The sequence below is a fragment of the Schistocerca cancellata genome, chromosome 5 (assembly GCF_023864275.1).
Source record: "Schistocerca cancellata isolate TAMUIC-IGC-003103 chromosome 5, iqSchCanc2.1, whole genome shotgun sequence".
Classification (NCBI taxonomy): Eukaryota; Metazoa; Arthropoda; class Insecta; order Orthoptera; family Acrididae; genus Schistocerca; species Schistocerca cancellata.
Window position 1 is genome coordinate 38,287,957 of NC_064630.1, and position 27,656 is coordinate 38,315,612.

The following is a 27,656-nucleotide window of genomic DNA, read 5'->3' on the forward strand; positions in this document are numbered from 1 at the left end:
CCTTCCGACAATCATATCTTTTTCGATGTCTTCACATTTTTCCTGCAGCAATTTCGTCTTAGCTTCCCTGCACTTCCTTTTTAATTTCTCAGCGGCTTTTATTTCTATATTCCTGAGTTTCCTGGAACATTTTTGTACTTCCTCCTTTCATCGATCAATTGCAGTATTTCTTCTCTTACCCACGGTTTCTTCGCAATTACCTTCTTTTTATCTATGCTTTCCTTCCCAACTTCTGTGATGGCCCGTTTTAGAGATGTCCATTCCTCTTCAACTGTATTGCCTACTGAGCTAGTCTTTATTGCTGTATCTATAGCCTTAGAGAACTGCAAGCGTATCTCGTCATTCCTTAGTACTTCCGAATCCCACTTCTCTGCGCATTGATTCTTCCTGACTAATGTCTTAAACTTCAACCTACTCTTCATCACTACTACATTGTGATCTGAGTCTATATCTGCTCCTGGGTACGCCTTTCAATTCAGATTCTGATTTCGGAATCTCTGTCTGACCATGATGTAATCTAACTTAAATCTTCCCGTATCACCCGGCCTTTTCCAAGTTTACCTCCTCCTCTTGTGATTCTTGAAGAGAGTATTCGCTATTACTAGCTGAAATGTATCACAGAACTCAATTAGTCTTTCTCCTCTCTCATTCCTTGTCCCAAGCCAGTATTCTCCTGTAACCTTTTCCCCTACTCCATCCCCTACAACTACATTCCAGTCCCCCATGACGGAAGTCTTCGGCCGCCAATGCTGATTATTAATCAAAGTGTAAGTAGCAGCGGGATTCGAACCCGGAACCGAAAACGTTTTGATTACGAATCAAAGACGATACTCCTAGACCACGGGTACAGAACGCAGTCGGATTAAAGAAGACAATTTTGGGGAAGTAGATCACTAATTGAAACGCTAAAGTCGTATATGTGTTTTGCTACTTGGGCAACAAAATAACTGACGATATCTGAAGTAGAGATGAAAGAAAATGCTCACTGCCAATAGCAAAAAAAAGCGTTTCTGAAAAAGAGAACTTTGTTAATACTACATAAATTTACATGTTACTGAATCTTTTGTGGAGGAATTTGTCTGAAGTGTAGCCTTAGGGTGAAACACGGATGATGAACAGATCAGACAGGAGAATGAAAGCTTTCAAAACGTAGTACTAATGAAGAGATCCGGAATCGAACTGGAAAAAAAGAAGTTCATGGCACAAACTGATTAAAAGAAGGGACCACGTGATAAGTCACATTCTGAGCTACCACGGAAATGTCAGTCTCGTGACGGAGGGAACTGGGGTAAAATTGTAACGGCTGATCAAGTCTCGACGTTTGTAAGCAAGTTATAGGTTGCAAGAGTTGTGCTGAGGTGGAGACGCCTCCACAGGACAGACACGCATGGTGAGCACATTAAATCAGTCTATGGGCTGAGAGCGACAGCGACGACGTCAACAGCAATACCAACCGAAATATATTTGGGTTAATACTCTTTTTAAAGAGGTATCATTTCAAATACAGTTAAATTTCACTGAAATTCACACAAATTATCTGACAGCAGCTGTATTGTTCGTTCTTTATAGCTTAACATAATTGTTTGTTTCAGTACGCAGTCATTGAGATTTTGTATTTAATTAAACAGACTTTTACGGACTTTAAGACTCTAACCAGCATGATATACAATCTTCTACGTATGTGACAGCTTTATTTAACTTTAAACTGTGTGTTGCACAAAATCAGTACTTCATAATAACTGATGCAACACCCACAGTACAGATATGTACAATTTAAATGTCGCCTTCATTTTGCCTGAGATGAACTTCGCGTGTTCTTTTGCATTGCAGAACTGCATACATTCTATTATATTTAGTTTAAGTACTGATCGGAAAAATGCACACAGAACGGTGTGTGATATTTGCTGGTTGTCCTGCCTTCGCGTTTCATGGGCTCAGCACGAATACATAAAAATTAACACAAGTATCAATTATGAGAGAGTAGAATACAATCTTACGAAAAGTAAAAGTAAGATGCTTCACATCGTCTCGTCACTTACGAACTAACCATCTTGAAGCTGAACCTCTTCTGTCCATGTTTGCTTAGAAACAGATTTGTTCTTGGTGAGGGACACGATTTTTATTCTTTTTTCTATTCCCCCAGATATGTTTCGCTGAAGTTTCAGCATCGTCAGTGGTTTTCTTTTTTCTTTCTGTGAAACGGGAAAAATGCTTTTTACTCCACATATAAATTTGAGTTTTTAAGACATTACTTATGCTTTTGAAAAAATTTTGTATATATACCTTGGTACCACATGCTGCGGATTTCCTGGGTATTGTAAAATTTAATACAGTTGTTTTCTTTCAAAGTTAGTCATCTGCTACCATATAGAACTTAATGTACAACAGTTATTTATTTCGAAAATTTACGATTGGGTATGTTATGGGTATGCCTACCGTTAACTAATATTATGTTTATGTGGAAAATTTTGTGTGTGTGTGTGTTCTGAAGAGAGGGTTCCGGGTGTTTATGGGTTGGTATTGTCTGATAGTTCTTTGAGGGCAGAGAACTTCAATTATGACTTTTTGTATTTGATAGTTCTCTTCAGTTATTAGTTTTGTGTGTTGTTGTTGCTGCTGCTGCTGCTGCATTTGAGAATTTTCAAGGCAGTGTTTGGCTATGTTTCTTATCCATAAGGTATTCAGCAAATGTAAAATGACAGGTGTTACTCTTTAATGCTCTTCTGTGTTCAGTATATCTGATGTTAAAGTTTCTGCTTGTCAATCCTACATAAGCTGATTTGCAGTCTTGGACTGTCAGTTGATAAATACTAGATGTGTTTGTCTGTGGTTGTGTTGGTTGCTCTTAGTTTTCTCTGTATTGAGTTATCCTGTAGGCTATTTTAGTCCTTGTTTTTCGAATATGTTACCTATTCTACAGGCTGCTTTGTTGTTGTGAGAGTGTACCCTTTGCTTGTTATTATGAGTGTTTCTTGCTCAAGTGTGCTTCTATGTGTTATGTGTGTTCGTGTTATACATGTTTACGTTCTGTGTGTCTGTGTCTGTAAGATGGTGACAGGTTGTATGTTTTTGTGTGCTGGGCGTCCCCTTCATTTTTGTTTTAATTTTGTGATTCAGTTTCTCTGTAATCGTATCTGTTCTCCACAGTTATTTGTTTGATTGCCACTATACTATCCTGCAATGTTTGGGTCTTACCATTGTTTCAGATTCAGATATTTTGCTTCGAAAGTGAATGAGGAAGATGCTAGCTAGGAGTCCACTGACTGGTACTTAGGATGCATTTACACGAACCATAGGAATTTCACATTGCCAACAATATGGCATGGAAATGTTGTCTGGAAACATTGTTGGCCATAATATGTTCGGCGATGTAGCCCCAGCTACAGTTTCTCAGCCAAGTTTGCAGAATTATGTTTCCGGGCCGACAGTTTTTATGAATACATGGCCCACAGCACTGCCACAGTATGGACGACGGTGAACTAGTGGAAGCAGGTGCAGCTCCTCTGCTTTTACGTGGCACAAGGACAAAAGTTTACTAGAATTTGTGTATTTGCTGGGCACAATTCCGCATTTTAAATAACTGAGCAGCTTATAGTTCCACTTTCTGTACAACCACGGTCATATGCTTTGTTTGAACAGTTTGAACAGTAAGTTCAGTTGTAGGACATTTTAGCTAGCCGGCAGCACCACAAAGTGTACATCATTCGTTTTTGATTTATCGTACGAGCTTCTAACTAGAAACGACTTATTTTGATTTACTTGTGTGCTTAGTAGTTTAATTATTAAGTTTATTGCATGTTTGTGCATTTGCTAGGCACAGCCCCCGTTTTAATAACTGCCTAATGTATCGTTCCGCTATCTTTAATGTGGATAGAGAATGTGACAGCTGTGTTCAGATGTGAACCGAGTTGGAAACTCTTCACTCACAGCTCCCGGTGGTGCTGGCTTCGGTCACACACTGAAGATATTGCCAATGGGCATCACTGTGGTGGCAAGGCGTGAGAATCCAAGAGATCTCCAGCACGTCCCACATTACCCCCAATCAGGCCACTAATGTGGCCAAACTGATTTTCGTCCACTCTGAAGTTGACCATTCACCCTTGGTCGAGTTTCAGGTCGTGGCAGTGGAAACTGATCAAAAGGCCTCACCAGTTGGTCTGACAAACTGGTTTCAGATGCTATCTGTGGCTGGTAAGGTCCTGGACTACATGTAGTCGGTTGTCCAGTTTCAGAGACAGTCTCTCAGCCCGCAATATCCAGGCATTCACAGAAGCTGGGGTTACTTACAGCTGGGAGCTCCAATGTTGAGCACCTTTAAAGATAAGTTGCTAATGAGACATTGTTATTAGAACACACATTTATTAATAGGAGGAACACAGTTGTCTTTATTCATTGCTGCCAGCAATGCAGTAGCCAGAAAGGTGACAGCTACACTGGTATACGCTGAAACCAGTGCATCTCGCAGAGTCACAGCCAGGTAGCTGCAGCGTGGATGGTGTACTCCACACTGCCACGACAGTCAGCAGCAAAGCCAATGGATTAACCAGGTCACTCTCATTGCCATTACAGACTGCACGCCGGAAAGGCAGCCAACACTTCTGCACGATATGGCCAAAGTCATGGAGTGTTACATCATGGCCTCTGGCCCTTGATGCTAAAGTCTGTCCATAGCTGTGATTCATGGGGAGATGGGCGTCAGCGATTACTGGACTCCCCCTGGAATGATGGTGGTTGATCAGCTTGCCAGTAACAATCAGTGAGGCTTGCAGAGGCCTGGTGTTCGAAGGTGCCAAAGTCTTCTGATCAGTAAAGGCAAGGCTGAGACAGCAGCAGCTTCCAGCAGCAGAGTGTGTCAGGTCTAGTTGGCAGCACCATCGTAGATCATAGTCATCTCAGTGGGCCATAGATAGAGCGTCACACTTGACAGCTGCAATACTGGTCTACAACTGTAGAAGTCAGGGTATACGTATTTGTCCAGCGACGCTTTTGATGTAATCCTTCTGCGGGCATACAGGGATGACCGAATGTGAGTTTTCTGAGCTGATGCTCTTTTCCACTGTGTCAGTTACTCTTGCATTCGATCTGAGATTTCTTGCGAAACTTTGTCAGTCGTCATTATGACAATATCCTTCAGTCACCATGATGTCATTTGCTACGTTGTTTGCTTGAGGCACTCAGCCCATCCAGGGTGTTGAAATAGCTTCTGTTTTTGCTGCTACCCCATCAGCATTTCTCCCTTGTTGAATTCTGCCTGGCTATTGACCCACTCTGCTCTGCCTCTGACATTATCAGGGAAGAACTTTAACAGTTTTTTAATATCTACCTGGAATATTATTCTGGGACATAACGGTACTGGAAGCTGGCTAAAGCCAGAGATAAGTTCAGATGAAATTTTTACAAAGGCTCTAACGATGTTTAGAAAGAATATAGACTAAATACAGTTGATAGTCACATGTTTGTAGCAGTTAGAAATAGTTTATCTTGTAGTGGAATTGAAGTGGAAAGTTCCTGTGAGTATGTATGTTCTGAACTGTTTTGTATAGCACGAGGCATCAGTTCCACCTCTTAGTAATTTATTTGGTGTAAATCTCAATTACTGTTCTTATTATATGTTTGAGTTCAAGCTAAATGTGGTCTACACTTAGCACCAAATAATCCTGAACACACAGGGAGCATCCTGATGAGTAGAAGGATTAGTAACCACAAAGTCGTTGTAGAGAAACTGAATACCGTAACATTCAAACCCGCCAGAAATTAACATAAATTACATATATAGTTGTGCGACTGGATTCGTGATTTCCTGTCGGAAATATCGAAGTTCGTTGTAATTGACAGGAAGTTAATGAGTGAAACAGAAGTGATCTCCCGTTCCCCAAATATTATCGACCTTCCTGTGTTCCTAACCTATATAAATGATTTAGTAAACAATCTGAGCAACCATCTTAGATTGTTTTCAGATAATAGCGTCATTACCGTCTAGAAAAGCCATCAGAAGATCAAAATCAATTGCAAAATGATTTACACAAGATGTCCGATTGGCGAAGAGTGGCAATTGACCCTAAACTATGAAACGTCGAGGTCATCCACATAAATAGTAAAAGGAATCCGTTAAATTTCGGTTACACTATAAATCACAAAAATATAAAGGCTGTCAATCCAACTAAATACCAAGGGATAACAATTACGAACGAACACATAAAATGGTTCATCAAATGGCTCTGAGCACTATGGGACTTGACATCTAAGTTCATCAGTCCCCTAGAACTTAGAACTACTTAAACCTAACTAACCTAAGGACATCATACACATCCATGCCCGAGGCAGGATTCGAACCTGCGACCGTAGCGGTCGCGCGGTTCCAGACTGAAGCGCCTAGAGCCGCTCGACCACATCGGCGAACGAACACATAGGAAAGCGAAACAAAGACTGTGTTTTAAAGGCAGTACACTTAGAGAGATGCAACAAATTCACTAAACAGACTGCCTATACTAAACTCGTCCATCCTCTGCTATAAGATTTACTGCGAAGTATAGGATTCTTACGAGACAGGATTGCCAAAGCACATCGAAAAATTTCAAAGAAGGACGGCTCGTTTTGTATTATCGCGAAATAGGGTAGAGAGTGTCACTAACTTGGTACACGTTTTGGGTTGGCAATCATTACAACAAAGGCTTTTCTTTGCAGCAAGAACTTCAATTTCAATCACCAACTTTCTCCTCCAGATCTACATCTACATCTACATGACTACTCTGCAATTTACATTTAAGTGCTTGGCAGAGGGTTCATCGAACCACAATCATACTATCTCTCTACCATTCCACTCCCGAACAGCGCGCGGGAAAAACGAACACCTAAACCTTTCTGTTCGAGCTCTGATTTCTCTTATTTTATTTTGATGATCATTCCTACCTATGTAGGTTGGGCTCAACAAAATATTTTCGCATTCGGAAGAGAAAGTTGGTGATTAAAATTTCGTAAATAGATCTCGCCGCGACGAAAAACGTTTTTGCTTTAATGACTTCCATCCCAACTCGCGTATCATATCTGCCACAATCTCTCCCCTATTACGTGATAATACAAAACGAGCTGCCTTGTTTTGCACCCTTTCAGTGTCCTCCGTCAATCCCACCAGGTAAGGATCCCACACCGCGCAGCAATATTCTAACAGAGGACGAACGAGTGTAGTGTAAACTGTCTCTTTAGTGGACTTGTTGCATCTTCCAAGTGTCCTGCCAATGAAACGCAACCTTTGGCTCGCCTTCCCCACAATATTATCTATGTGGTCTTTCCAACTGAAGTTGTTGTACTTAGTTGAATTGACAGCTTTGAGAATTGTACTATTTATCGAGTAATCGAATTCCAACGGATTTCTTTTGGAACTCATGTGGATCACCTCACACTTTTCGTTATTTAGCGTCAACTGCCACCTGCCACACCACACAGCAATCTTTTCTAAATCGCTTTGCAACTGATACTGGTCTTCGGATGACCTTACTAGACGGTAAATTACAGCATCATCTGCGAACAACCTAAGAGAACAGCTCAGATTGTCACCCAGATCATTAGTATGTGTCAGGAACAGCAGAGGTCCCAGGACGCTTCCCTGGGGAACACCTGATATCACTTCAGTTTTACTCGATGATTTGCCGTCTATTACTACGAACTGCGACCTTCCTGACAGGAAATTACGAATCCAGTCGCACAACTGAGACGATACCCCATAGTCCCGCAGCTTGATTAGAAGTCGCTTGTGAGGAACGGTGTCAAAAGCTTTCCGGAAATCCAGAAATACGGAATCAACCTGAGATCCCCTGTCGATAGCGGCCATTACTTCGTGCGAATAAAGAGCTAGCTGCGTTCCACAAGAACGATGTTTTCTGAAACCATGCTGATTACGTATCAATAGATCGTTCCCTTCGAGGTGATTCATAATGTTTGAATACAGTATATGCTCCAAAACCCTACTGCAAACCGACGTCAATGATATAGGTCCGTAGTTCGATGGATTACTCCTACTACCCTTCTTAAACACTGGTGCGACCTGCGCAATTTTCCAATCTGTAGGTGCAGATCTATCGGTGAGCGAGCCGTTGTATATGATTGCTAAGTATGGAGCTTTTGTATCAGCGCAATCTGAAAGGAACCTAATCGGTATACAATCTGGACCTGAAGACTTGCCCGTATCAAGCGATTTGAGTTGCTTCGCAATCCCTAAGGTATCTACTTCTAAGAAACTCATGCTAGCAGCTGTTCGTGTTTCAAATTCTGGAATATTCCATTCGTCTTGCCTGGTGAAGGAATTTTGGAAAACTGCGTTCAATAACTCCGCTTTAAGGGCACAGTCGTCGGTAACAGTGCCATCGGCACTGCGCAGCGAAGGTATTGACTGCGTGTTGCCGCTTGTGTACTTTACATACGACCAGAATTTCTTCGGATTTTCTACCAAATTTCGAGACGGATTGGAAAATATTCTGTTGGCGCCCATCTACATAGGGAGAAATAATCATTGTAGTAATATAAGACAAATCGAAGTTTACACAGAAAGGTTAAAGTGTTCGTTTTACCCACGCACTGTTCGAGGGTGGAACAGTAGAGAAATAGCGTGAAAGTGGTTTGATGAACCCTCTGCTAGGCACTTAAGTATGAACTCCAGAGTAGTCATGCAGATGTAATAAAAAAGATATTGAGCTTTGTAGTTACTTGTAGGTTCTTTTTTAGAACTAACGAATTGCTTCAGTTAACTTAATTCGTGAACCGCTGCAAGATGCATACTTTTTTTAATAGCATGTCAAAATACAATTCAGAATGTATGTAAAAGCAACTGACTCGAAAATTGGTAAGATCAATACCAACGCGAGATTGTGTACCAGTTGTAATCAGACTGGCGACCACCCTTCAGTTTTTGGATATCTGTGATTCCTACAGAAGTTTGATCTGCCTATTTTAAGTGCACTTCTCACCGAAATGCCTTTCGGTACCTGGGGTTTGCAATGAGTTGTTAAAATGACTCGTGGGATTCATTAAGGCTGAAATGACTATCAAAGGTTCGTGTACTCCGGCACGGTTCATGATTTCACAGACAGAACCAGCAAATCGCGGCAAGCTGTGTAAGACTGAAAGGCATCGACTGCCCACTAAAAAGAAATATCAGAAAAACTGGCTTCCCAAATGTGGACAGTACGAGTTATTACGCGACAAATTAGTATGGAAACTGGAGAGCCAAATTTTCTAAATTCGAACAGCCAGCATTACTCAGGCAAGTGGGAGTATCGGCAGGCGCCATCCGGGAAGAATAAACGTTTCAACACAGTTACTTGGTCAGGAAGACAGCAACCTCGAAAACCCTTTTGCGACTGTGAGCGAGCTCAGCAGGAAATGGTTGGAAGAGTACTGGCAGAACTGCCTTTCTTACTCTCATAACGTTACATAAGTGACATTAGGCAGAACGCAACATCGACTAGCAGGAGTCTGATAAGCAGTAAAGACACTCTAACAAATTTGTTAAGCAAATATAGCGAAACTGAAGACCGCTGACAAGTCAAGAAGAGCACAACCAATTCGTTCATTACGAATGACGTCACAGAACAGAGCATCTCCTAGACGACATAAATACTCCATCTTCACTAGCTTACAGCACTCGATCAGCAGGATCGATAGCGTTCGTGTCGTTTACACCAGTTTCTCTGGTTATGGTAGGGTGACATCTAGTGTTTGAGATTGTTCTAGTACTGGTTCAAAATGGTTCAAATGGCTCTGAGCACTATGGGACTTAACAGCCTGGAACTTAGAACTACTTAAACCTAACTAACCTAAGGACATCACAAACATCCATGCCCCAGGCAGGATTCGAACCTGCGACCGTAGCAGTTGCGCGGTTCCGGACTGAAGCGCCTAGAACCGCTCGGCCACAACGGCTGGCGTTCTAGTAATCGTCTTACGATTGCTACCTCACGAAAGATCAGTGATCTATAGCCGAGAGTAATGAGCACCAGTATCCAATACTGAAGTGAGAACAGCAGCCAGCACTGATGGGTGGTCCAGGGGTCTACCAACACTGCTACAGTCGGGGGTAGAAGCTGCCGTAAATCTGCAGCTTTGTACGAGTCTGAATATCTACCACATCGGCAGGCCCCAGGGACTGAGTACTCCCCGACACGGCGTGTGAATCAAACAAGCATGTTGAAGTCGCTGCCATCTCCAAGCAGGGCTACCAACGGGGCATACCTAACTCGCCAGCGGGTGGCAAACCGCTGCGCCAGGGTGACATGACTTCCGCTCCGAGCTGATGCAGCGTCCTCGGCAGCCGTGAATCCGCTGTTGGATTCAGCGGATTCCTCTCTGGATTACTCGGACACTAGCCATCGCAGAAGACGTGGCAATTATTTTTATTCTGAGAAAGAAACTGATTAATCTTTAACACTGTTTAATTGCTTCAAACGACGCCACACAGATCCTCGGTCTGCATCCTGACAAAGCGGTAGGGGTTCCCAGCTCAGCAACGGGTGACCCCTACAGAGTGAAGCAGCATTCTGCGCATTTATTCGCCGGCATAGTCAGTGTTCACAGTCGCAGGGCTGAGTGAATACTGATAACAATGAGTACTTAAGTGGTTTTTGTATCGTGTAAGTTACGATGTTGTCAAAGCATGAGAGTACGTTGATATTATAGTTCCCTAAATCAGATGCATAGGACACATACTTATCGAATTTTTGGACAAATGCTTTTTAGATGACATATTCCTCTGAACCACATTTTTTAAAATGTTACGCTACAGCTACGTACTAACTACTGATGTAAGCAAATTATTATTATTATTGTTATTTCTCTTTCCTGTCTCAGACTTTATGTGTGGTTAAAATTGGAAAGTGACGCGGACCTTGATCAAGCGTGACTTCCTTTTAACTGTACGGTATATGTTGCATTGCATTTAGGAACTTTTGGGTAACTGAACATGTATCAATTATTACAGATTTCTGTAGTTGTATATATACGTTTGGATGTAGCTGTATTGCGTTGATGTACTGGTGGATATTGTGTGGTATGACTCCTGTAGTTGATAGTATAATTGGTATGATGTCAACTTTATCCTGATGCCACATGTCTTTGACTTCCTCAGCCAGTTGGATGTATTTTTCAATTTTTTCTCCTGTTATCTTCTGTATATTTGTTGTATTGGGTATGGATATTTCGATTAGTTGTGTTAATTTCTTCTTTTTATTGGTCAGTATGATGTCAGGTTTGTTATGTGGTGTTGTTTTATCTGTTATAATGGTTCTGTTCCAGTATAATTTGTACTCATCATTCTCCAGTACATTTTGTGGTGCATACTTGTATGTGGGAACGTGTTGTTTTATTGGTTTATGTTGTATGGCAAGTTGCTGATGTATTATTTTTGCTACATTGTCATGTCTTCAGGGGTATTCTGTATTTGCTAGTATTGTACTAGCGCTTGTGATGTGATCTACTGTTTCTATTTGTTGTTTGCAAAGTCTGCATTTACCTGTTGAGGCATTGGGATCTTTATTAATATCCTTGCTGTAATATCTGGTGTTTATTGTTTGATCCTGTATTGCAATCATGAATCCTTCCGTCTCACCGTATATATTGCCTTTTCTCAGCCATGTGTTGGATGCGTCTTGATCTATGTGTGGCTGTGTTAGATGATACAGGTGTTTGCCATGTAGTGTTTTCTTTTTCCAATTTACTTTCTTCGTATCTGTTGATGTTATGTGATCTAAAGGGTTGTAGAAATGGTTATGAAATTGCAATGGTGTAGCCGATGTATTTATATAAGTGATTGCTTTGTGTATTTTGCTAGTTTCTGCTCGTTCTATAAAGAATTTTCTTAAATTGTCTACCTGTCCATAATGTAGGTTTTTTATGTCGATAAATCCCCTTCCTCCTTCCTTTCTGCTTAATGTGAATCTTTCTGTTGCTGAAAGTATGTGATGTATTCTATATTTGTGGCATTGTGATCGTGTAAGTGTATTGAGTGCTTCTAGGTCTGTGTTACTCCATTTCACTACTCCAAATGAGTAGGTCAATATTGGTATAGCATAAGTATTTATAGCTTTTGTCTTGTTTCTTGCTGTCAGTTCTGTTTTCAGTATTTTTGTTAGTCTTTGTCTATATTTTTCTTTTAGTTCTTCTTTAATATTTGTATTATCTGTTCCTATTTTTTGTCTGTATCCTAGATAGTTATAGGCATCTGTTTTTTCCATCGCTTCTATGAAGTCGCTGTGATTATCCAATATGTAATCTTCTTGTTTAGTGTGTTTTCCCTTGACTATGCTATTTTTCTTACATTTGTCTGTTCCAAAAGCCATATTTATATCATTGCTGAATACTTCTGTTATGTTTAGTAATTGGTTGAGTTGTTGCTGCCAGTAGTTTAAGATCATCCATGTATAGCAAATGTGTGATTTTGTGTTGGTATGTTCCAGTAATATTGTCTCCATAATTTGTATTATTTAGCATGTTGGATAGTGGGTTCAGAGCAAGGCAGAACCAGAAAGGACTTAATGAGTCTCCTTGGTATATTCCACACTTAATTTGCATTGGCTGTGATGTGATATTATTTGAATTTGTTTGGATATTAAGTGTGGTTTTCGAGTTTTTCATTACTATGTTTAGGAACTGTATCAATTTAGGATCTACTTTGTATATTTCCAATATTTGTAGTAACCATGAATGGGGTACACTATCAAAAGCTTTTTGGTAATCAATGTATGCGTAGTGTAGGGACCTTTGTTTAGTTTTAGCTTGATATGTCAGCTCTGCATCTATTATCAGTTGCTCTTTACATCCTCGTGCTCCTTTGCAACAACCTTTTTGTTCTTCATTTATAATTTTGTTCTGTGTTGCATGTGTCATTAATTTCTGTGTAATGACTGAAGTTAATATTTTGTATATTGTTGGTAGGCATGTTATGGGGGCGATATTTTGCTGGGTTTGCTGTGTCTACTTGATCTTTAGGTTTCAGATAAGTTATTCCATGTGTAAGTGTATCAGGGAATGTGTATGGGTCTGCAATGTAACTGTTAAATAATTTAGTTAGATGTGAATGTGTTGAGGTGAACTTCTTTAGTCAGAAATTTGCTATTTTATCTTTTGCAGGGGCTTTCCAATTGTGCGTAGAATTAATTGCTCGGGTGACTTCATGTTGCAAAATTATCACTTCGGGCATTTGTGGTATCATCTTGTATGCGTCTGTTACTGCTTGTATCCACCATGCATGCCTGTTATGTTGTACCGGGTTTGACCATATGTTGCTCCAGAAGTGTTCCATGTTTGTTATGTTTGGTAGATTGTCTATTTTAATGTGTGTGTTATCTATTGTCTGATAAAATTTCTTTTGGTTTGTGTTGAATGTTTGGTTTTTTTTCCTGCTATTTTCACTTTTTTTGTATCTTCTAAGTCGTTTGGCCAATGCTTGTAATTTATGCTTCTTTTCATCTAATTGCTCTATCGCTTCTTGTTGTGAGATTTTACCTAACCTTTTTCGTTTTTTGTCTGATATTTCATTTCTTATAAATTGTGTTAGCTGTCCGATGTCTTTTCTCAGTTTTTCTATTCTGATCTGTAGCCTGTGTTGCCATGCTGGTTTTGTGGGTTTCTTCTGTGTGTTGGTTTGTTCTGATCTCTGCCTAGTGTGTATATTTAGTGTAGTGAGTGCTCCTATATAAACCAGTAGTTGTAACTCTTCCATAGTTGTATTTTCATTTATTTTGTTGTGTATGATTGTGTTGATAGTTGTTATTGTTGTTTCGACTTGTGGGTTATTTGGTGGTCTATGCAAGAATGGTCTAATGTCTGTATTTATGTCTTTGTATTCTACATATGTTAGCTGAAATTTTTCTTCTATATCTAACATGTGTGTCACTTCATTTTCTATTTGTGCTTGTTCTGGTGGCCGTCTTAAGATGTCGTTTTCCTCTGATAGTTTAATTGACTATAATTTTTATTATTATTATTATTATTCTACTAGAGCATTTTACATTTTATGGTTATTATTATTAAAATCCTATACATGTTGGAAGTGGAAATGACGGCAAGTTATACTTGGGTGTGAAGGAAGAGACGGTAACAATATTTAACATCAACCTTCCATAGAACTGAACTATAGAGCCATGCTTGTGCTCCATCAGAAATACAGCTGGACAGTACAACAATACTGCTGTAGACTGCAGCAATTTTTATTTTATTTGTTTACACGTCTAGTTCCGTAGGACCAAATTGAGGAGCAAATCTCCAAAGTCATGGAACGTGTCAGTACACGAAATTACAACATAAAAGTAATAACAGATAAAATAAAATTTTTGTGAACCCAAAAGAAGTAAATGCAATCAACAAAATATAACATATTTCAGCTTAATTTTTCAAGAATAGAAGGAGTGACTCATGAGGAAACTCTTCAGTTTCGATTTGAAAGCGGGTGGATTACTGCTAGTTTTTTGAATTCTTATGGTAGCTTATTGAAAATGGATGCAGCAGTATACTGCACACCTTTCTGCACATGAGTTAAGGAAGTTCGATCCAAACGCAGGTTGGATTTCTGCCGATTATTAACGGAGTGAAAGCTGCTAATTCTTGGCAAAAGATGATATTGTTAAGAAGAAACGACAGTAAAGAATATATATATATATTGAGAGGGCAGTGTCAAAATAGCCAGACTAGTGAACAGGGTTCGACAAGAGGTTCGTGAACTTACACCACTTATTTCCCGAACTGCCCGTTTCTGAGCCAAAAATATCCTTTTAGAATGGGAAGAGTTGCCCCAAAATATAATGACATGACATAAGAGAATGAAAATAAGCAAAGTAGACTACTTTTCGTGTCGAACTATCACTTACTTCAGATACCGTTCGAATAGTAAAAATGGTAGCATTAAGTCTTTGAACAAGATCTTGGACATGGACTTTCCACGACAGTTTACTATCTATCTGAACACCTAGAAATTTGAACTGTTCAGTTTCACTAATCATATCCCCATTCTGCTAAATTAAAACGTCGGGTTTTGTTGAATTGTGTGTTAGAAACTTTAAAAACTGAGTCTTACTTTAATTTAGTGTTAATTTATTTCCTACAAGCCATGAACTAATGTCATGAACTGCACTATTTGAAACAGAGCCAATGTTGCACACAGCATCCTTTACTACCAAGCTAGAATCGTCAGCAAACAGAAATATTTTGGAATTGCCTGTAATACTAGAGAGCATATCATTCATATAAATAAGGAACAGGAGTGGCCCCAACACTGATCCCTGGGGCACCCCCCCCCCCCCCCCCATTTGACCATATCCCACTCAGACCCCACACCACAGCCATTCTCAACACTGTGAATAATGACATTTTGCTGCCTGTTGTTGAAGTAAGAGGTGAACCAATTGTGAACTACTTCCCATATTTCATAATGGTCCAACTTCTGGAGCAATATTTTTTGGTGAGCACAGTCAAACGCCTTAGTTAAATAAAAAAAATGCTTCACGTCCGAAACCTTTTGTTTAATCCATCCAGTACCTCACAGAGAAAAGAGAATATAGCATTTTCAGTTGTTAAACGACTTCTAAAGCCGAACCACGCATTTGATAGCAAATTATATGATATAAAATGATCAATTAGCCTTACATACACAGCCTTTTCAATAACTTTAGCAAACACTGATGGCACAGAAATAGGTCTAAAATTGTCTACACTATCCCTTTCTCCCTTTTTGTAAAGCGGCTTTACCACTGAAGGCTTTAATTGATCAGGAAACTGGCCATTCTTAAAGAAAAAATTACAAATATGGCTAAGTACAGGGATAACATATTTGGCACAATACTTTAGTATTCTGCTAGGCACTCCATCATATCCAGGAGAGTCCTTAGTCTTCAGTGATTTCATTATTGACTCAATCTCCCCACTGTCAGTATCACAGAGGAGTATTTCAGACACCAGTCTTGCAAATGCATTTTCCAAGACAGTTATATGATTCCCTGTAGAAACTAAGTTTTTGTTTAATTCACGAGCAATGCCCGGAAAATGATTGTTAAATACTGTACATGTGAGTTATCAGTAACAGAAATATTTTTACTATGAACTGAGTTTATATTGTCTACCTTGTGCTGCTGACCAGCCACTTCCTTCACAACTGACCATATGGTTTTAATTTTAACGTGTGAATTAGTTATTCTACTTGCGTACCACATAGTCTTTGCCTTCGTAATAACATTTTTAAGAACCTTACAATATATTTGTAATGATCTACTGTACTTTGTGATTACTTGTAACATTTTGATATAATTCCCGCTTTGTTCTACATGATATCCTTATCCGACTTGTCAGCCACCCAGGCTGCCTTTTACTGCTAGTACCACGTTTAAAACGTTTAAAAGGAGAGCAACTCTCAAAGAGCATGAGAAATGTGTTAGAGAGAGCATTATATTTATCATGTGTGTCACTGGCACTGTAAACATCCTGCCACTCTCGTTCCTTAACAAGAATTAAAAAACTATCTATTGCCGTTGGATTAGCTTTCCTACATAGTTTGTAATTATATGTGAGTGGCCATTCATCCTTTTACTGACAGAATGCGCATCTAGTAATGAAGAATGAACAAAAATACTGCCTATGGCTGTATCACTGTTCCCCTGCACCCTATTTGGAAAAAACACAGTCTTCATCAGATCATATGAGTTTAGGAGACCTACCAACATCCTTTTCTTGCAAAATCATATACAAAATTAATATTGAAGGCATCACATACAGCTAATTTCTGGTACTTCCTGTAAAGTGAACCCCCTCTAGCTTCAGCAGAAGTGCTCTGAAGTTAGAGTGATGGGACCCGCACTAAATTCAACTGCCCATGCACAACATTCAAATATCTGTTCATTGCAGTGCTGTGATACATCTATGGACTCAAACAGAATACTGTTTTTCAAGTACATAGCCACTCCCCCACTCCATAAGGAACTCCTTGAAAAACAGCCATATAATCTGTATCCTGGCAAAGGAAGCTTCAGACTTGTCAAATTATTTAAGTGGTGCTCCAATATACCAATAATGTCAGAGTCAACATCTATAAGCAGTTGACTAACTTTATCTTTAATACCTCTTACATTTTGGTGAAATGTCCGCCACCGATAGCTCAGTGGTCAGCGCTATAGATGTCAGTCGTAAGGGCCCGGGCTCGATTCCTGGCTGGGTCGGAGATCTTCTCCGCTCAGGAACTAGGTGTTGTGTTGTCCTAATCATCATCATTTCATCCCCATCTACGCGCAAGTCGCCGAAGTAGCGTCGAATCGAAAGACTTGCACCTGGCGAACGGTCTACCCGACGGAAGGCCCTAGTCACACGACATTTACATTTATATTTTGATGAAATATGCTAATTCCTTCTCTACTTCGATACCTGACCTCCTCTGAAGGTGATTCCTTAGTTAGAGGGACTTCCTCTAAGCAGGTATACCTATCAGCTGACTTCAATCTAAAAAAGGTGCAGCTGTAACACCAACTACTACAGGAATTTTTCCATGCCATGTTTATGGCAACACTACTCCAGCGATATATTAATGTATAATGCAGCCTATGTAAACGAGATTTTACACTAAAGATGTGTGAAACAGCATATTTGTTACAATCAGGTCGCCTTCTGGTTGACACGATGAACGATGTCCATCCTTTCACTCCAATGTGTCGTTTCTGTCCTCATCCTTCCAAGGTCTTTCCAGTGCTTTCTGTCACTTCCTCCATCCAGTTGCTCCTCAGTTTTCCTCAACGTCTTCGACCTCCTGTTCTTCCGAGCATTACAGGTTCTTTTAGTGTGTCTTTTGCTCTCATGATATCCTCAAAGTTTCTTAATGTCATGTGCAGTATTTTGTCCTCAACGATTTAATTTTGTTCCAAGACTGTTTTATTTTTTACTTTTTCAGTCGTTGAAATCGTTAGGATCCTTGTCCAAACACACATTTCAAAAGATTCGATTTTCCTGCAATCCAGTTTTTCAGTTATAGCAAATTGTCAGCAATCATTTTCTGTTGTGGTGGCCGCAACCTCTCGGGCTGCCGCGTTTGCACCTCTTCAGTCGTGCCACGCAGCTGATGACGTGTTCTTGCAGAACTGGGGCTCGGGCGCGAAGCCTGGCGACGGCGACGCGGGCGGCGGCGGCGGCGCGGCCGGCGAGCGCTCGGACGATGACTTCCTGACGGCCTCGGAGTGCACGTGCACGCGCAGCTCGTCCTTCCACACGGCGTCCGAGTGCGCCAGCGGCGGCGGCGCGGCCTCGCCCTCCTCCTGGTGGGAGGAGGACCAGTCCGAGGAGCAGTCGCAGCCGCAACAGCTGGTCACCACCTCTGTAGAGGTCAGCCCCTCTTTTTTTTCTATCGGAATTTCATTTCTACATCCATATCCATTCTCTGCAAATCTGTCAAGTGCGTGACAGAGGATGCATCGCACTGCGCCAGTTACTAGGAGTTTATCCCGTCCCATTCTGGAAGAGTGACTGCTCGAACGCCTCTATGTACGCTGCTCTTAGTCTAATCTTGTTTTCGCAATCTCTACACTGGCGATATGTAGAGTGTTATGGCATATTCCTAGATTTCTCACGTACAGTTGGTTCTTGAAACTTATTAAGCAGGTTTTCACAGGATAGTTTACGTCTATCTTCAAGCGTTTGCCTGTTCAGTTCTTTCAGCATCTCTGCGATATTCTCCCTTAGGTCAAAGAAACCAATAACCATTTGTGTTGCCCTTCTTTGAATATGTTCATGTCCCTATACACACTACTGCCCATTAAAATTGCTACACCAAGAAGAAATGCAGATGATAAACCGGTATTCATTCGACAAATATATTATACAAGAACTGACATGTGATTACATTTTCACGCAGTTTGGGTGCATAGATCCTGAGAAATCAGTACGCAGAACAACCACCTCTGGCCGTAATAACGGCCTTGATACGCCTGGGCATTGAGTCAAACAGAGCTTGGATAGCGTGTATAGGTACAGCGGCCCATGCAGCTTCAACACGATACCACAGTTCATCAAGAGTAGTGACTAGCGTATTGTGATGAGCCAGTTGCTCGGCCACCATTGACCAGACGTTTTCAGTTGGTGAGAGATCTGGAGAATGTGCTGGCCAGGGCAGCAGTCGAACATTTCCTGTATCCAGAAAGGCCCGTACAGGACCTGCAACATGCGGTCGTGCATTATCCTGCTGAAATGTAGGGTTTCGCTGGGTTCAAATGAAGGGTAGAGTCACGGGTCGTAACACATCTCAAATGTAACGTCCACTGTTCAAAGTGCCGTCAATGCGAACAAGAGGTGACCGAGACGTGTAACCAATGGCACCCCATACCATCACGCCGGGTGATACGCCAGTATGGCGATGACTAATACACGCTTCCAATGTACGTTCACCGCGATGTCACCAAACACTGATGCGACCATCATGATGCTGTAAACAAAACCTGCATTTATCCGAAAAAATGACATTTTGCCATTCGTACACCCAGGTTCGTCGTTGAGTACACCATCGCAGGCTCTCCTGACTGTGATCCAGCGTCAAGGGTAACTGCAGCCATGGTCTCTGAGCTGATAGTCCATACTGCTGCAAACGTCGTCGAACTTTTCGTGCAGATGGTTGTTGTCTTGCAAATGTCCCCATCTGTTGACTCAGGGATTGAGACGTGGCTGCACGATCCGTTACAGCCATGCGGATAGGATGCCTGTCATCTCGACTACTAGTGATACGAGACCGTTGGGATCCAGCACGGCGTTCCGTATTACCCTCCTGAACCCACCAATTCCATATTCTGCTAACAGTCATTGGATCTCGACCAACGCGAGCAGCAATGTCGTGATACGATAAACTGCAATCGCGATAGGTTACAATCCGACCTTTATCAAAGTCGGAAATGTGATGGTACGCATTTCTCCTCCTTACACGAGGCATCACAACAACGTTTCACCAGGCAATGCCGCTCACCTGCTGTTTGTGTATGATAAATCAGTTGGAAACTTTCCTCATGTCAGCACGTTGTAGGAGTCACCACCAGCGCCAACCTTGTGTGAATGTTCTGAAAAGCTAATCATTTCCATATCACAGTATCTTCTTCCTGTCGGTTAAATTTCGTGTCTGTAGCACGTCAGCTTCGTGGTGTAGCAATTTTAGTGGCCAGTAGTGTAAAAACAGCAAACAGCAATATTATGAACGTATCCCATACACATCCATCTCAAACAGCTATAAAAAATTCTCACTCTGGAATACAGGAATGTTAAAAATGCAGGACAGTTCTGTAGTATCAAAATATTATCCCTATTTTCTTGATAGAAATAAGTTATGTGCAAAAAGAGATAGTGTTTTTTGATACTCCTGACGAACATGAAATTTGAAACTTAGAATGTTTGACATTTCCACTGCTTATATGTAGAAATGCACAACCATTGTTCAAAATAGGAATGAATATAGATTGCACTTAATACATTTCACAAATGAAGTGTGGAAAGTTAACAACCATTACGAAATTTTTGTAAGTTCAAGAGTAAATCACTAACTTGGCAAACAAATTAGTTTCTAGTGTAACCTACTGATGTTTCATGGGGTCAAAATTGGTCTTTGAGCTGGACAGTACAGCAAATACATTTGCTTTGTTCAATGAACAGTGCTTGTTTTGTGCATATGAGCATTATTGTACTGGAAAAATATATTGTACTGAACAGTTCAGTGACCGGGTTGTTCTAATCAGAATCGACAGCAGACCAACACCGACAACGATAGTTCAGGTATAAATGCCGACGTCGCAAGCTGAAGATGAACAGATAGAGAAAGTGTATGAGGATATTGAAAGGGTAATGCAGTATGTAAAGGGGGACGAAAATCTAATAGTCATGGGCGACTGGAATGCAGTTGTAGAGGAAGGAGTAGAAGAAAAGGATACAGGAGAATATGGGCTTGGGACAAGGAATGAAAGAGGAGAAAGACTAATTGAGTTCTGTAACAAGTTTCAGCTAGTAATAGCGAATACCCTGTTCAAAATCACAAGAGGAGGAGGTATACTTGGAAAAGGCCGGGAGATACGGGAAGATTTCAATTAGATTACATCATGGTCAGACAGAGATTTCGAAATCAGATACTGGATTGTAAGGCGTACCCAGGAGCAGATGTAGACTCAGATCACAATATAGTAGTGATGAAGAGTAGGCTAAAGTTCAAGACATTAGTCAGGAAGAATCAATACGCAAAGAAGTGGGATATGGAAGTACTAAGGAATGACGAGATACGTTTGAAGTTCTCTAACGCTATAGATACAGCAATAAGGAATAGCGCAGTAGGCAGTACAGTTGAAGAGGAATGGACATCTCTAAAAAGGGCCATCACAGAAGTTGGGAAGGAAAACATAGGTACAAAGAAGGTAGCTGCGAAGAAACCATGGGCAACAGAAGAAATACTTCAGTTGATTGATGAAAGGAGGAAGTACAAACATGTTCCGGGAAAATCAGGAATACAGAAATACAAGTCACTGAGGAATGAAATAAATAGGAAGTGGAGAGAAGCTAAGACGAAACGGCTGCAGGAAAAATGTGAAGACATCGAAAAAGATATGATTGTCGGAAGGACAGACTCAGCATACAGGAAAGTCAAAACAACCTTTGTTGACATTAGAAGCAACGGTGGTAACATTAAGAGTGCAACGGGAATTCCACTGGTAAATGCAGAGGAGAGAGCAGATAGGTGGAAAGAATACATTGAAAGCCTCTATGAGGGTGAAGATTTGTCTGGTGTGATTGAAGAAGAAACAGGAGTCGATTTAGAAGAGATAGGGAATCCAGTATTAGAATCGGAATTTAAAAGAGCTTTGGAGGTCTTACGGTCAAATAAGACAGAAGGGATAGCTAACATTCCATCAGAATTTCTAAAATCATTGGAGGAAGTGGCAACAAAACGACTATTCACGTTGGTGTGTAGAATATATGAGTCTGGCGATATACCATCTGACTTTCGGAAAAGTATCATCCACACAATTCCGAAGACGGCAAGAGCTGACAAGTGCGAGAATTACCGCACAATCACCTTAACAACTCATGCATCGAAGCTGTTTACAAGAATAATATACAGAAGAATGGAAAAGAAAATTGAGAATGCGCTAGGTGACGATCAGTTTAGCTTTAGGAAAAGTAAAGGGACGAGAGAGGCAATTCTAACGTTACGGCTAATAATGGAAGCAAGGCTAAAGAAAAATCAAGACACTTTCATACGATTTGTCGACCTGGAAAAAGCGTTCGACAATATAAAATGGTGCAAGCTGTTCGAGATTCTGAAAAAAGTAGGGGTAAGCTATAGGGAGAGACGGGTCATATACAATATGTACAACAACCAAGAGGGAATAATAAGAGTGGACGATCAAGAACGAAGTGCTCGTATTAAGAAGGGTGTAAGACAAGGCTGTAGCCTTTCGCCCCTACTCTTCAATATGTACATCGAGGAAGCAATGATGGAAATAAAAGAAAGGTTCAGGAGTGGAATTAAAATACAAGGTGACAGGATATCAATGATACGATTCGCTGATGACATTGCTATCCTGAGTGAAAGTGAAGAAGAATTAAATGATCTGCTGAACGGAATGAACAGTCTAATGAGTACACAGTATGGTTTGAGAGTAAATAGGAGAAAGACGAAGGTAATGAGAAGTAGTAGAAATGAGAACAGCGAGAAACTTAACATCAGGATTGATGGTCACGAAGTCAATGAAGTTAAGGAATTCTGCTACCTAGGCAATAAAATAACCAATGACGGACGGAGCAAGGAGGACATCAAAAGCAGACTCGCTATGGCAAAAAAGGCATTTCTGGCCAAGAGAATTCTACTAATATCAAATACCGGCCTTAATTTGAGGAAGAAATTTCTGAGGATGTACGTCTGGAGTACAGCGTTGTATGGTAGTGAAACATGGACTGTGGGAAAATCGGAACAGAAGAGAATCGAAGCATTTGAGATGTGGTGCTACAGACGAATGTTGAAAATTAGGTGGACTTATAAGGTAAGGAATGAGGGGGTTCTACGCAGAATCGAAGAGGAAAGGAATATGTGAAAACACTGATAAGGAGAAGGAACAGGATGATAGGACATCTGCTAAGACATGAGGGAATGGTTTCCATGGTACTACAGGGAGCTGTAGAGGGCAAAAACTATAGAGGAAGACAGAGATTGGAATACGTCAAGCAAATAATTGAGGACATAGGTTGCAAGTGCTACTCTGAGATGAAGAGGTTAGCACAGGAAAGGAATTCGTGGCGGGCCGCATCAAACCAGTCAGTAGACTGATGACAATATATACACACACTCCTGGAAATTGAAATAAGAACACCGTGAATTCATTGTCCCAGGAAGGGGAAACTTTATTGACACATTCCTGGGGTCAGATACATCACATGATCACACTGACAGAACCACAGGCACATAGACACAGGCAACAGAGCATGCACAATGTCGCCACTACTACAGTGTATATCCACCTTTCGCAGCAATGCAGGCTGCTATTCTCCCATGGAGACGATCGTAGAGATGCTGGATGTAGTCCTGTGGAACGGCTTGCCATGCCATTTCCACCTGGCGCCTCAGTTGGACCAGCGTTCGTGCTGGACATGCAGACCGCGTGAGACGACGCTTCACCCAGTCCCAAACATGCTCAATGGGGGACAGATCCGGAGATCTTGCTGGCCAGGGTAGTTGACTTACACCTTCTAGAGCACGTTGGGTGGCACGGGATACATGCGGACGTTCATTGTCCTGTTGGAACAGCAAGTTCCCTTACCGGTCTAGGAATGGTAGAACGATGGGTTCGATGACGGTTTGTATGTACCGTGCACTATTCAGTGTCCCCTCGACGATCACCAGTGGTGTACGGCCAGTGTAGGAGATCGCTCCCCACACCATGATGCTGGGTGTTGGCCCTGTGTGCCTCGGTCGTATGCAGTCCTGATTGTGGCGCTCACCTGCACGGCGCCAAACACGCATACGACCATCATTGGCACCAAGGCAGAAGCGACTCTCATCGCTGAAGATGACACGTCTCCATTCGTCCCTCCATTCACGCCTGTCGCGACACCACTGGAGGCGGGCTGCACGATGTTGGGGCGTGAGCGGAAGACGGCCTCACGGTGTGCGGGACCGTAGCCTAGCTTCATGGAGACGGTTGCGAATGGTCCTCGCCGATACCCCAGGAGCAACAGTGTCCCTAATTTGCTGGGAAGTGGCGGTGCGGTCCCCTACGGCACTGCTTAGGATCCTACGGTCTTGGCGTGCATCCGTGCTTCGCTGCGGTCCGGTCCCAGGTCGACGGGCACATGCACCTTCCGCCGACCACTGGCGACAACATCTATGTACTGTGGAGACCTCACGCCCCACGTGTTGAGCAATTCGGCGGTACGTCCACCCGGCCTCCCGCATGCCCACTATACGCCCTCGCTCAAAGTCCGTCAGCTGCACATACGGTTCACGTCCACGCTGTCGCGGCATGCTACCAGTGTTAAAGACTGCGATGGAGCTCCGTATGCCACGGCAAACTGGCTGACACTGACAGCGGCGGTGCACAAATGCTGCGCAGCTAGCGCCATTCGACGGCCAACACCGCGGTTCCTGGTGTGTCCGCTGTGCCGTGCGTGTGATCATTGCTTGTACAGCCCTCTCGCAGTGTCCGGAGCAAGTATGGTGGGTCTGACACACCGGTGTCAATGTGTTCTTTTTTCCATATCCAGGAGTGTATATACATAAATCCCAATCAACATCATTGTGACAGAGTAGGAAATATCATATTGTCTAAAATATTTTCACTAATATCTCGAAGCAAAACTAACCTTGATTTCGTAGTCTCGTCCTTGCTAGCACTAATCTTGGTCACCTCAAAGTGGAAGTTTTAATGAGTGCAGGATGGTGTTTGCTCAGAGTTGTACAGAAAACCATATTTTAAATTACATTAACAACAAATTTTGTTTCCTTCAAAGTTCAGTTATTAAGTATGGCAACAAGTTTATTTGGTATGAAAAAATGATTACTGCAAATACGCAGATCAAAACATGCACTACCTAACATTCACTACCCAGTGGTGAAGTTGATTGTTGTCTCACGGCACCAAAACACAGTTCCCATTTACATAAAACTGTCAGAGTTTACTCTTAGTACTGTCCTGCAGTAATCTGTTAAAAAGAATACATTTCACTGGTTTATTTAAGCCAATCCATACAATGACTCACTGAGTTCAACAGTATCTCAATTTGATGGCCGTAACTTTCCACACACTTGCTAAATACTACACAGTTGCATTTAAAATGCCTGTTAATTTTGGTTACAGATATCACCTGAAAGTTTTTACACATTAAAATTTTTGAGTTTTGTTGTTGCCGGTGTGAATGCATTAACATATAGTATGTACATAATCCTGGTGTGAGCTGTACAAAGACTGCATCAAACATAGATCTTAATTGTCAACACTCAACCCATGAACTGTCAGTTTTGAGTGACGTCCAAAAACTTACTGACAGGTGTAAAAATAAACTTTTTTGTTAACAAGGTTATGCTTTGAAGTCCAGTTAGCCTGGATTTTTTATGTGAACTACAGTACAAAAAAATTGAGGTTTTGGTTTATAGAAAACATTGCTGGTCAGCAATTTAGAAAAATACAGGGTCATTATTATCTTATGCAATGTGGTGAATCCCGTAGGTTAGGTGAATGAACGCCATATTGGAAATGATTGTAAATTACAGTACATGGAATTATTAATTAGTTTAGAAAGTTATTAGTACTGTGTACTAATAAACCCCACTCTTTCCTCAATGCACCATGCACTTACCTTTGAACCTGTGATGCAATGGAAGCAGTAGCTGACAAGCATGTCTGACAATTTGTTCATACAACTAGCTTTAGCGTTCATTGTTCAATACCAGCTAATTTCATAGGTATGCTTCCATGACATTTCTGCTACACAACAACACTACTAATAATGTACCGAGCAAAAATATTATTCATTATTAACTGTTCAAAATCTTCAAATTCTCCCTGTTGATTGAACGTGACAGAGCCCATGTCTACTGTATTGACACAATGTATCTATTCTTGGACACTCTTTGGTTCATAGCACCATAAGACACAGACCGAATTCAGATGGATGTCAGCTTATTTTCAGCAACACACTTCATATTCTCTAACAGTAATGTTATTCTGCTACATCAATACTCCACAGCTCTCCATCTTCCTCTCTACAGGTATTGTTGCTAGTGCTTAAAAACAATAATGACATGTAAAGCTTTTCAAGGATATGCTGTTGCTACTACAACTGCTTGAAGTGTCGAAGTAAATAAATTGCACTACCAAAATTTCAGTCACTTGATGACAGACAAAAAACGATTACTTCTGTTGGTAAATTTGCCTTCGAAGCAGCTTTCTTAGCTTTTCTAAAATTAGTCTGTTGATAACTGTTTTCACAAATCTGCTATTCTCAGTATTATCTATGCAAATGAAACTAAATTTCAGTACAGTATAAACACTTCATGACACACAATGATATACTATCTCCAAAAACCATGTTTACTGTACCAGGAATATCAACAATGTTGGAAAAGATAGATATTTACTTACCATAAAGATGGCACATTAAGTTGCAGACAGGCACAATTAAAAGATATTTACACAAAGTTTTCAGCCACAGCCTTCATCAGAAAAACAGAAGCACACACCACTCAGTCACAAAACAAGCTGACCCTGCGCGCACAACCGCCAACTCCAGCAGCTTGGGCCAGAATGTAACTATCACGTGGGATGGAAGCAGCAATCTGGATGGGGTGGAGAACGGACAGCAGTGTACAGGTAGTGAGGGGTGTGTGTGTGGGGGGGGGATGCTGTCTGGCAGAGTGTGCAGGGACTAGAATTCCAACAGGTGCAGCTTTGGAGACTATGGGGTAAGAAAGTAGGTCGGGATGATTACAAGAGTGGAGATTGTGTTGTACAGATAACTCCCATCTGCACATTTCAGAAAAGCTCAGGTAGTGAAGCAGCCACTGAAATCAAGTAAGTTATGCTTAACTGCGTGTTGTGCCACAAAGTGGTCTGGTTTGTTCTTGACCACAGTTTGACAGTGGCTGTTCATCCTCTTGGACAGCCGGTTGATATTCATATCAATGTAAAAACTGGTGCAGTGACTGCAGCAACCTGGTATATGACATGGCAGTTTTCACAGGTGGTGTGGCCTCTGATGGGGTAGGATAAGCCTGTGACAGGACTGGAATAGGAAGTGTTTGATGGGTGGACAGAGCAGGTCTTGCACCTGCATCTTCCACTGGGGTATGATGCTTGTGGCAAGGGGTTGGGAATGTGAGTGGCATAGGGATGGACTAGGATGTTGTGGAGCTTGAATGGGCAATGGAACACCATTTTAGGAGTAGGAAGGATCTCAGGTAGGATGTCCCTCATTTCAGCACATGATGATAGGTAGTCAAAGTCCTACACCCAAATTTAAGCATGCTGGACTTGTCAAATGCCTACTCTATTTCCGCCAACTCCTGTCGTGGAAACACCTCTTTGCAACCAGTCTCTCCATGCAAAACCAATCTCATTCTAATGGTGTATCCCCAACTCTCCCAGTTGATACCACCATTCAGTCATGATGCTCCCCACTCACCTAAC

At 41.4% G+C, this 27,656-nt stretch overlaps 1 protein-coding gene across 1 annotated transcript in view; it reads left to right on the plus strand.

Moving 5' to 3' along the window:
* The window catches only part of LOC126187459 (titin), a 947,541-nt gene that overhangs the window by 173,469 nt on the left and 746,416 nt on the right, over window positions 1-27,656 (plus strand). The window contains exon 8 of the mRNA XM_049928552.1: window positions 18,097-18,339. Within this exon, the coding sequence (XP_049784509.1) occupies window positions 18,097-18,339 (243 nt within the window). The remainder of the gene's footprint in view (window positions 1-18,096; window positions 18,340-27,656) is intronic.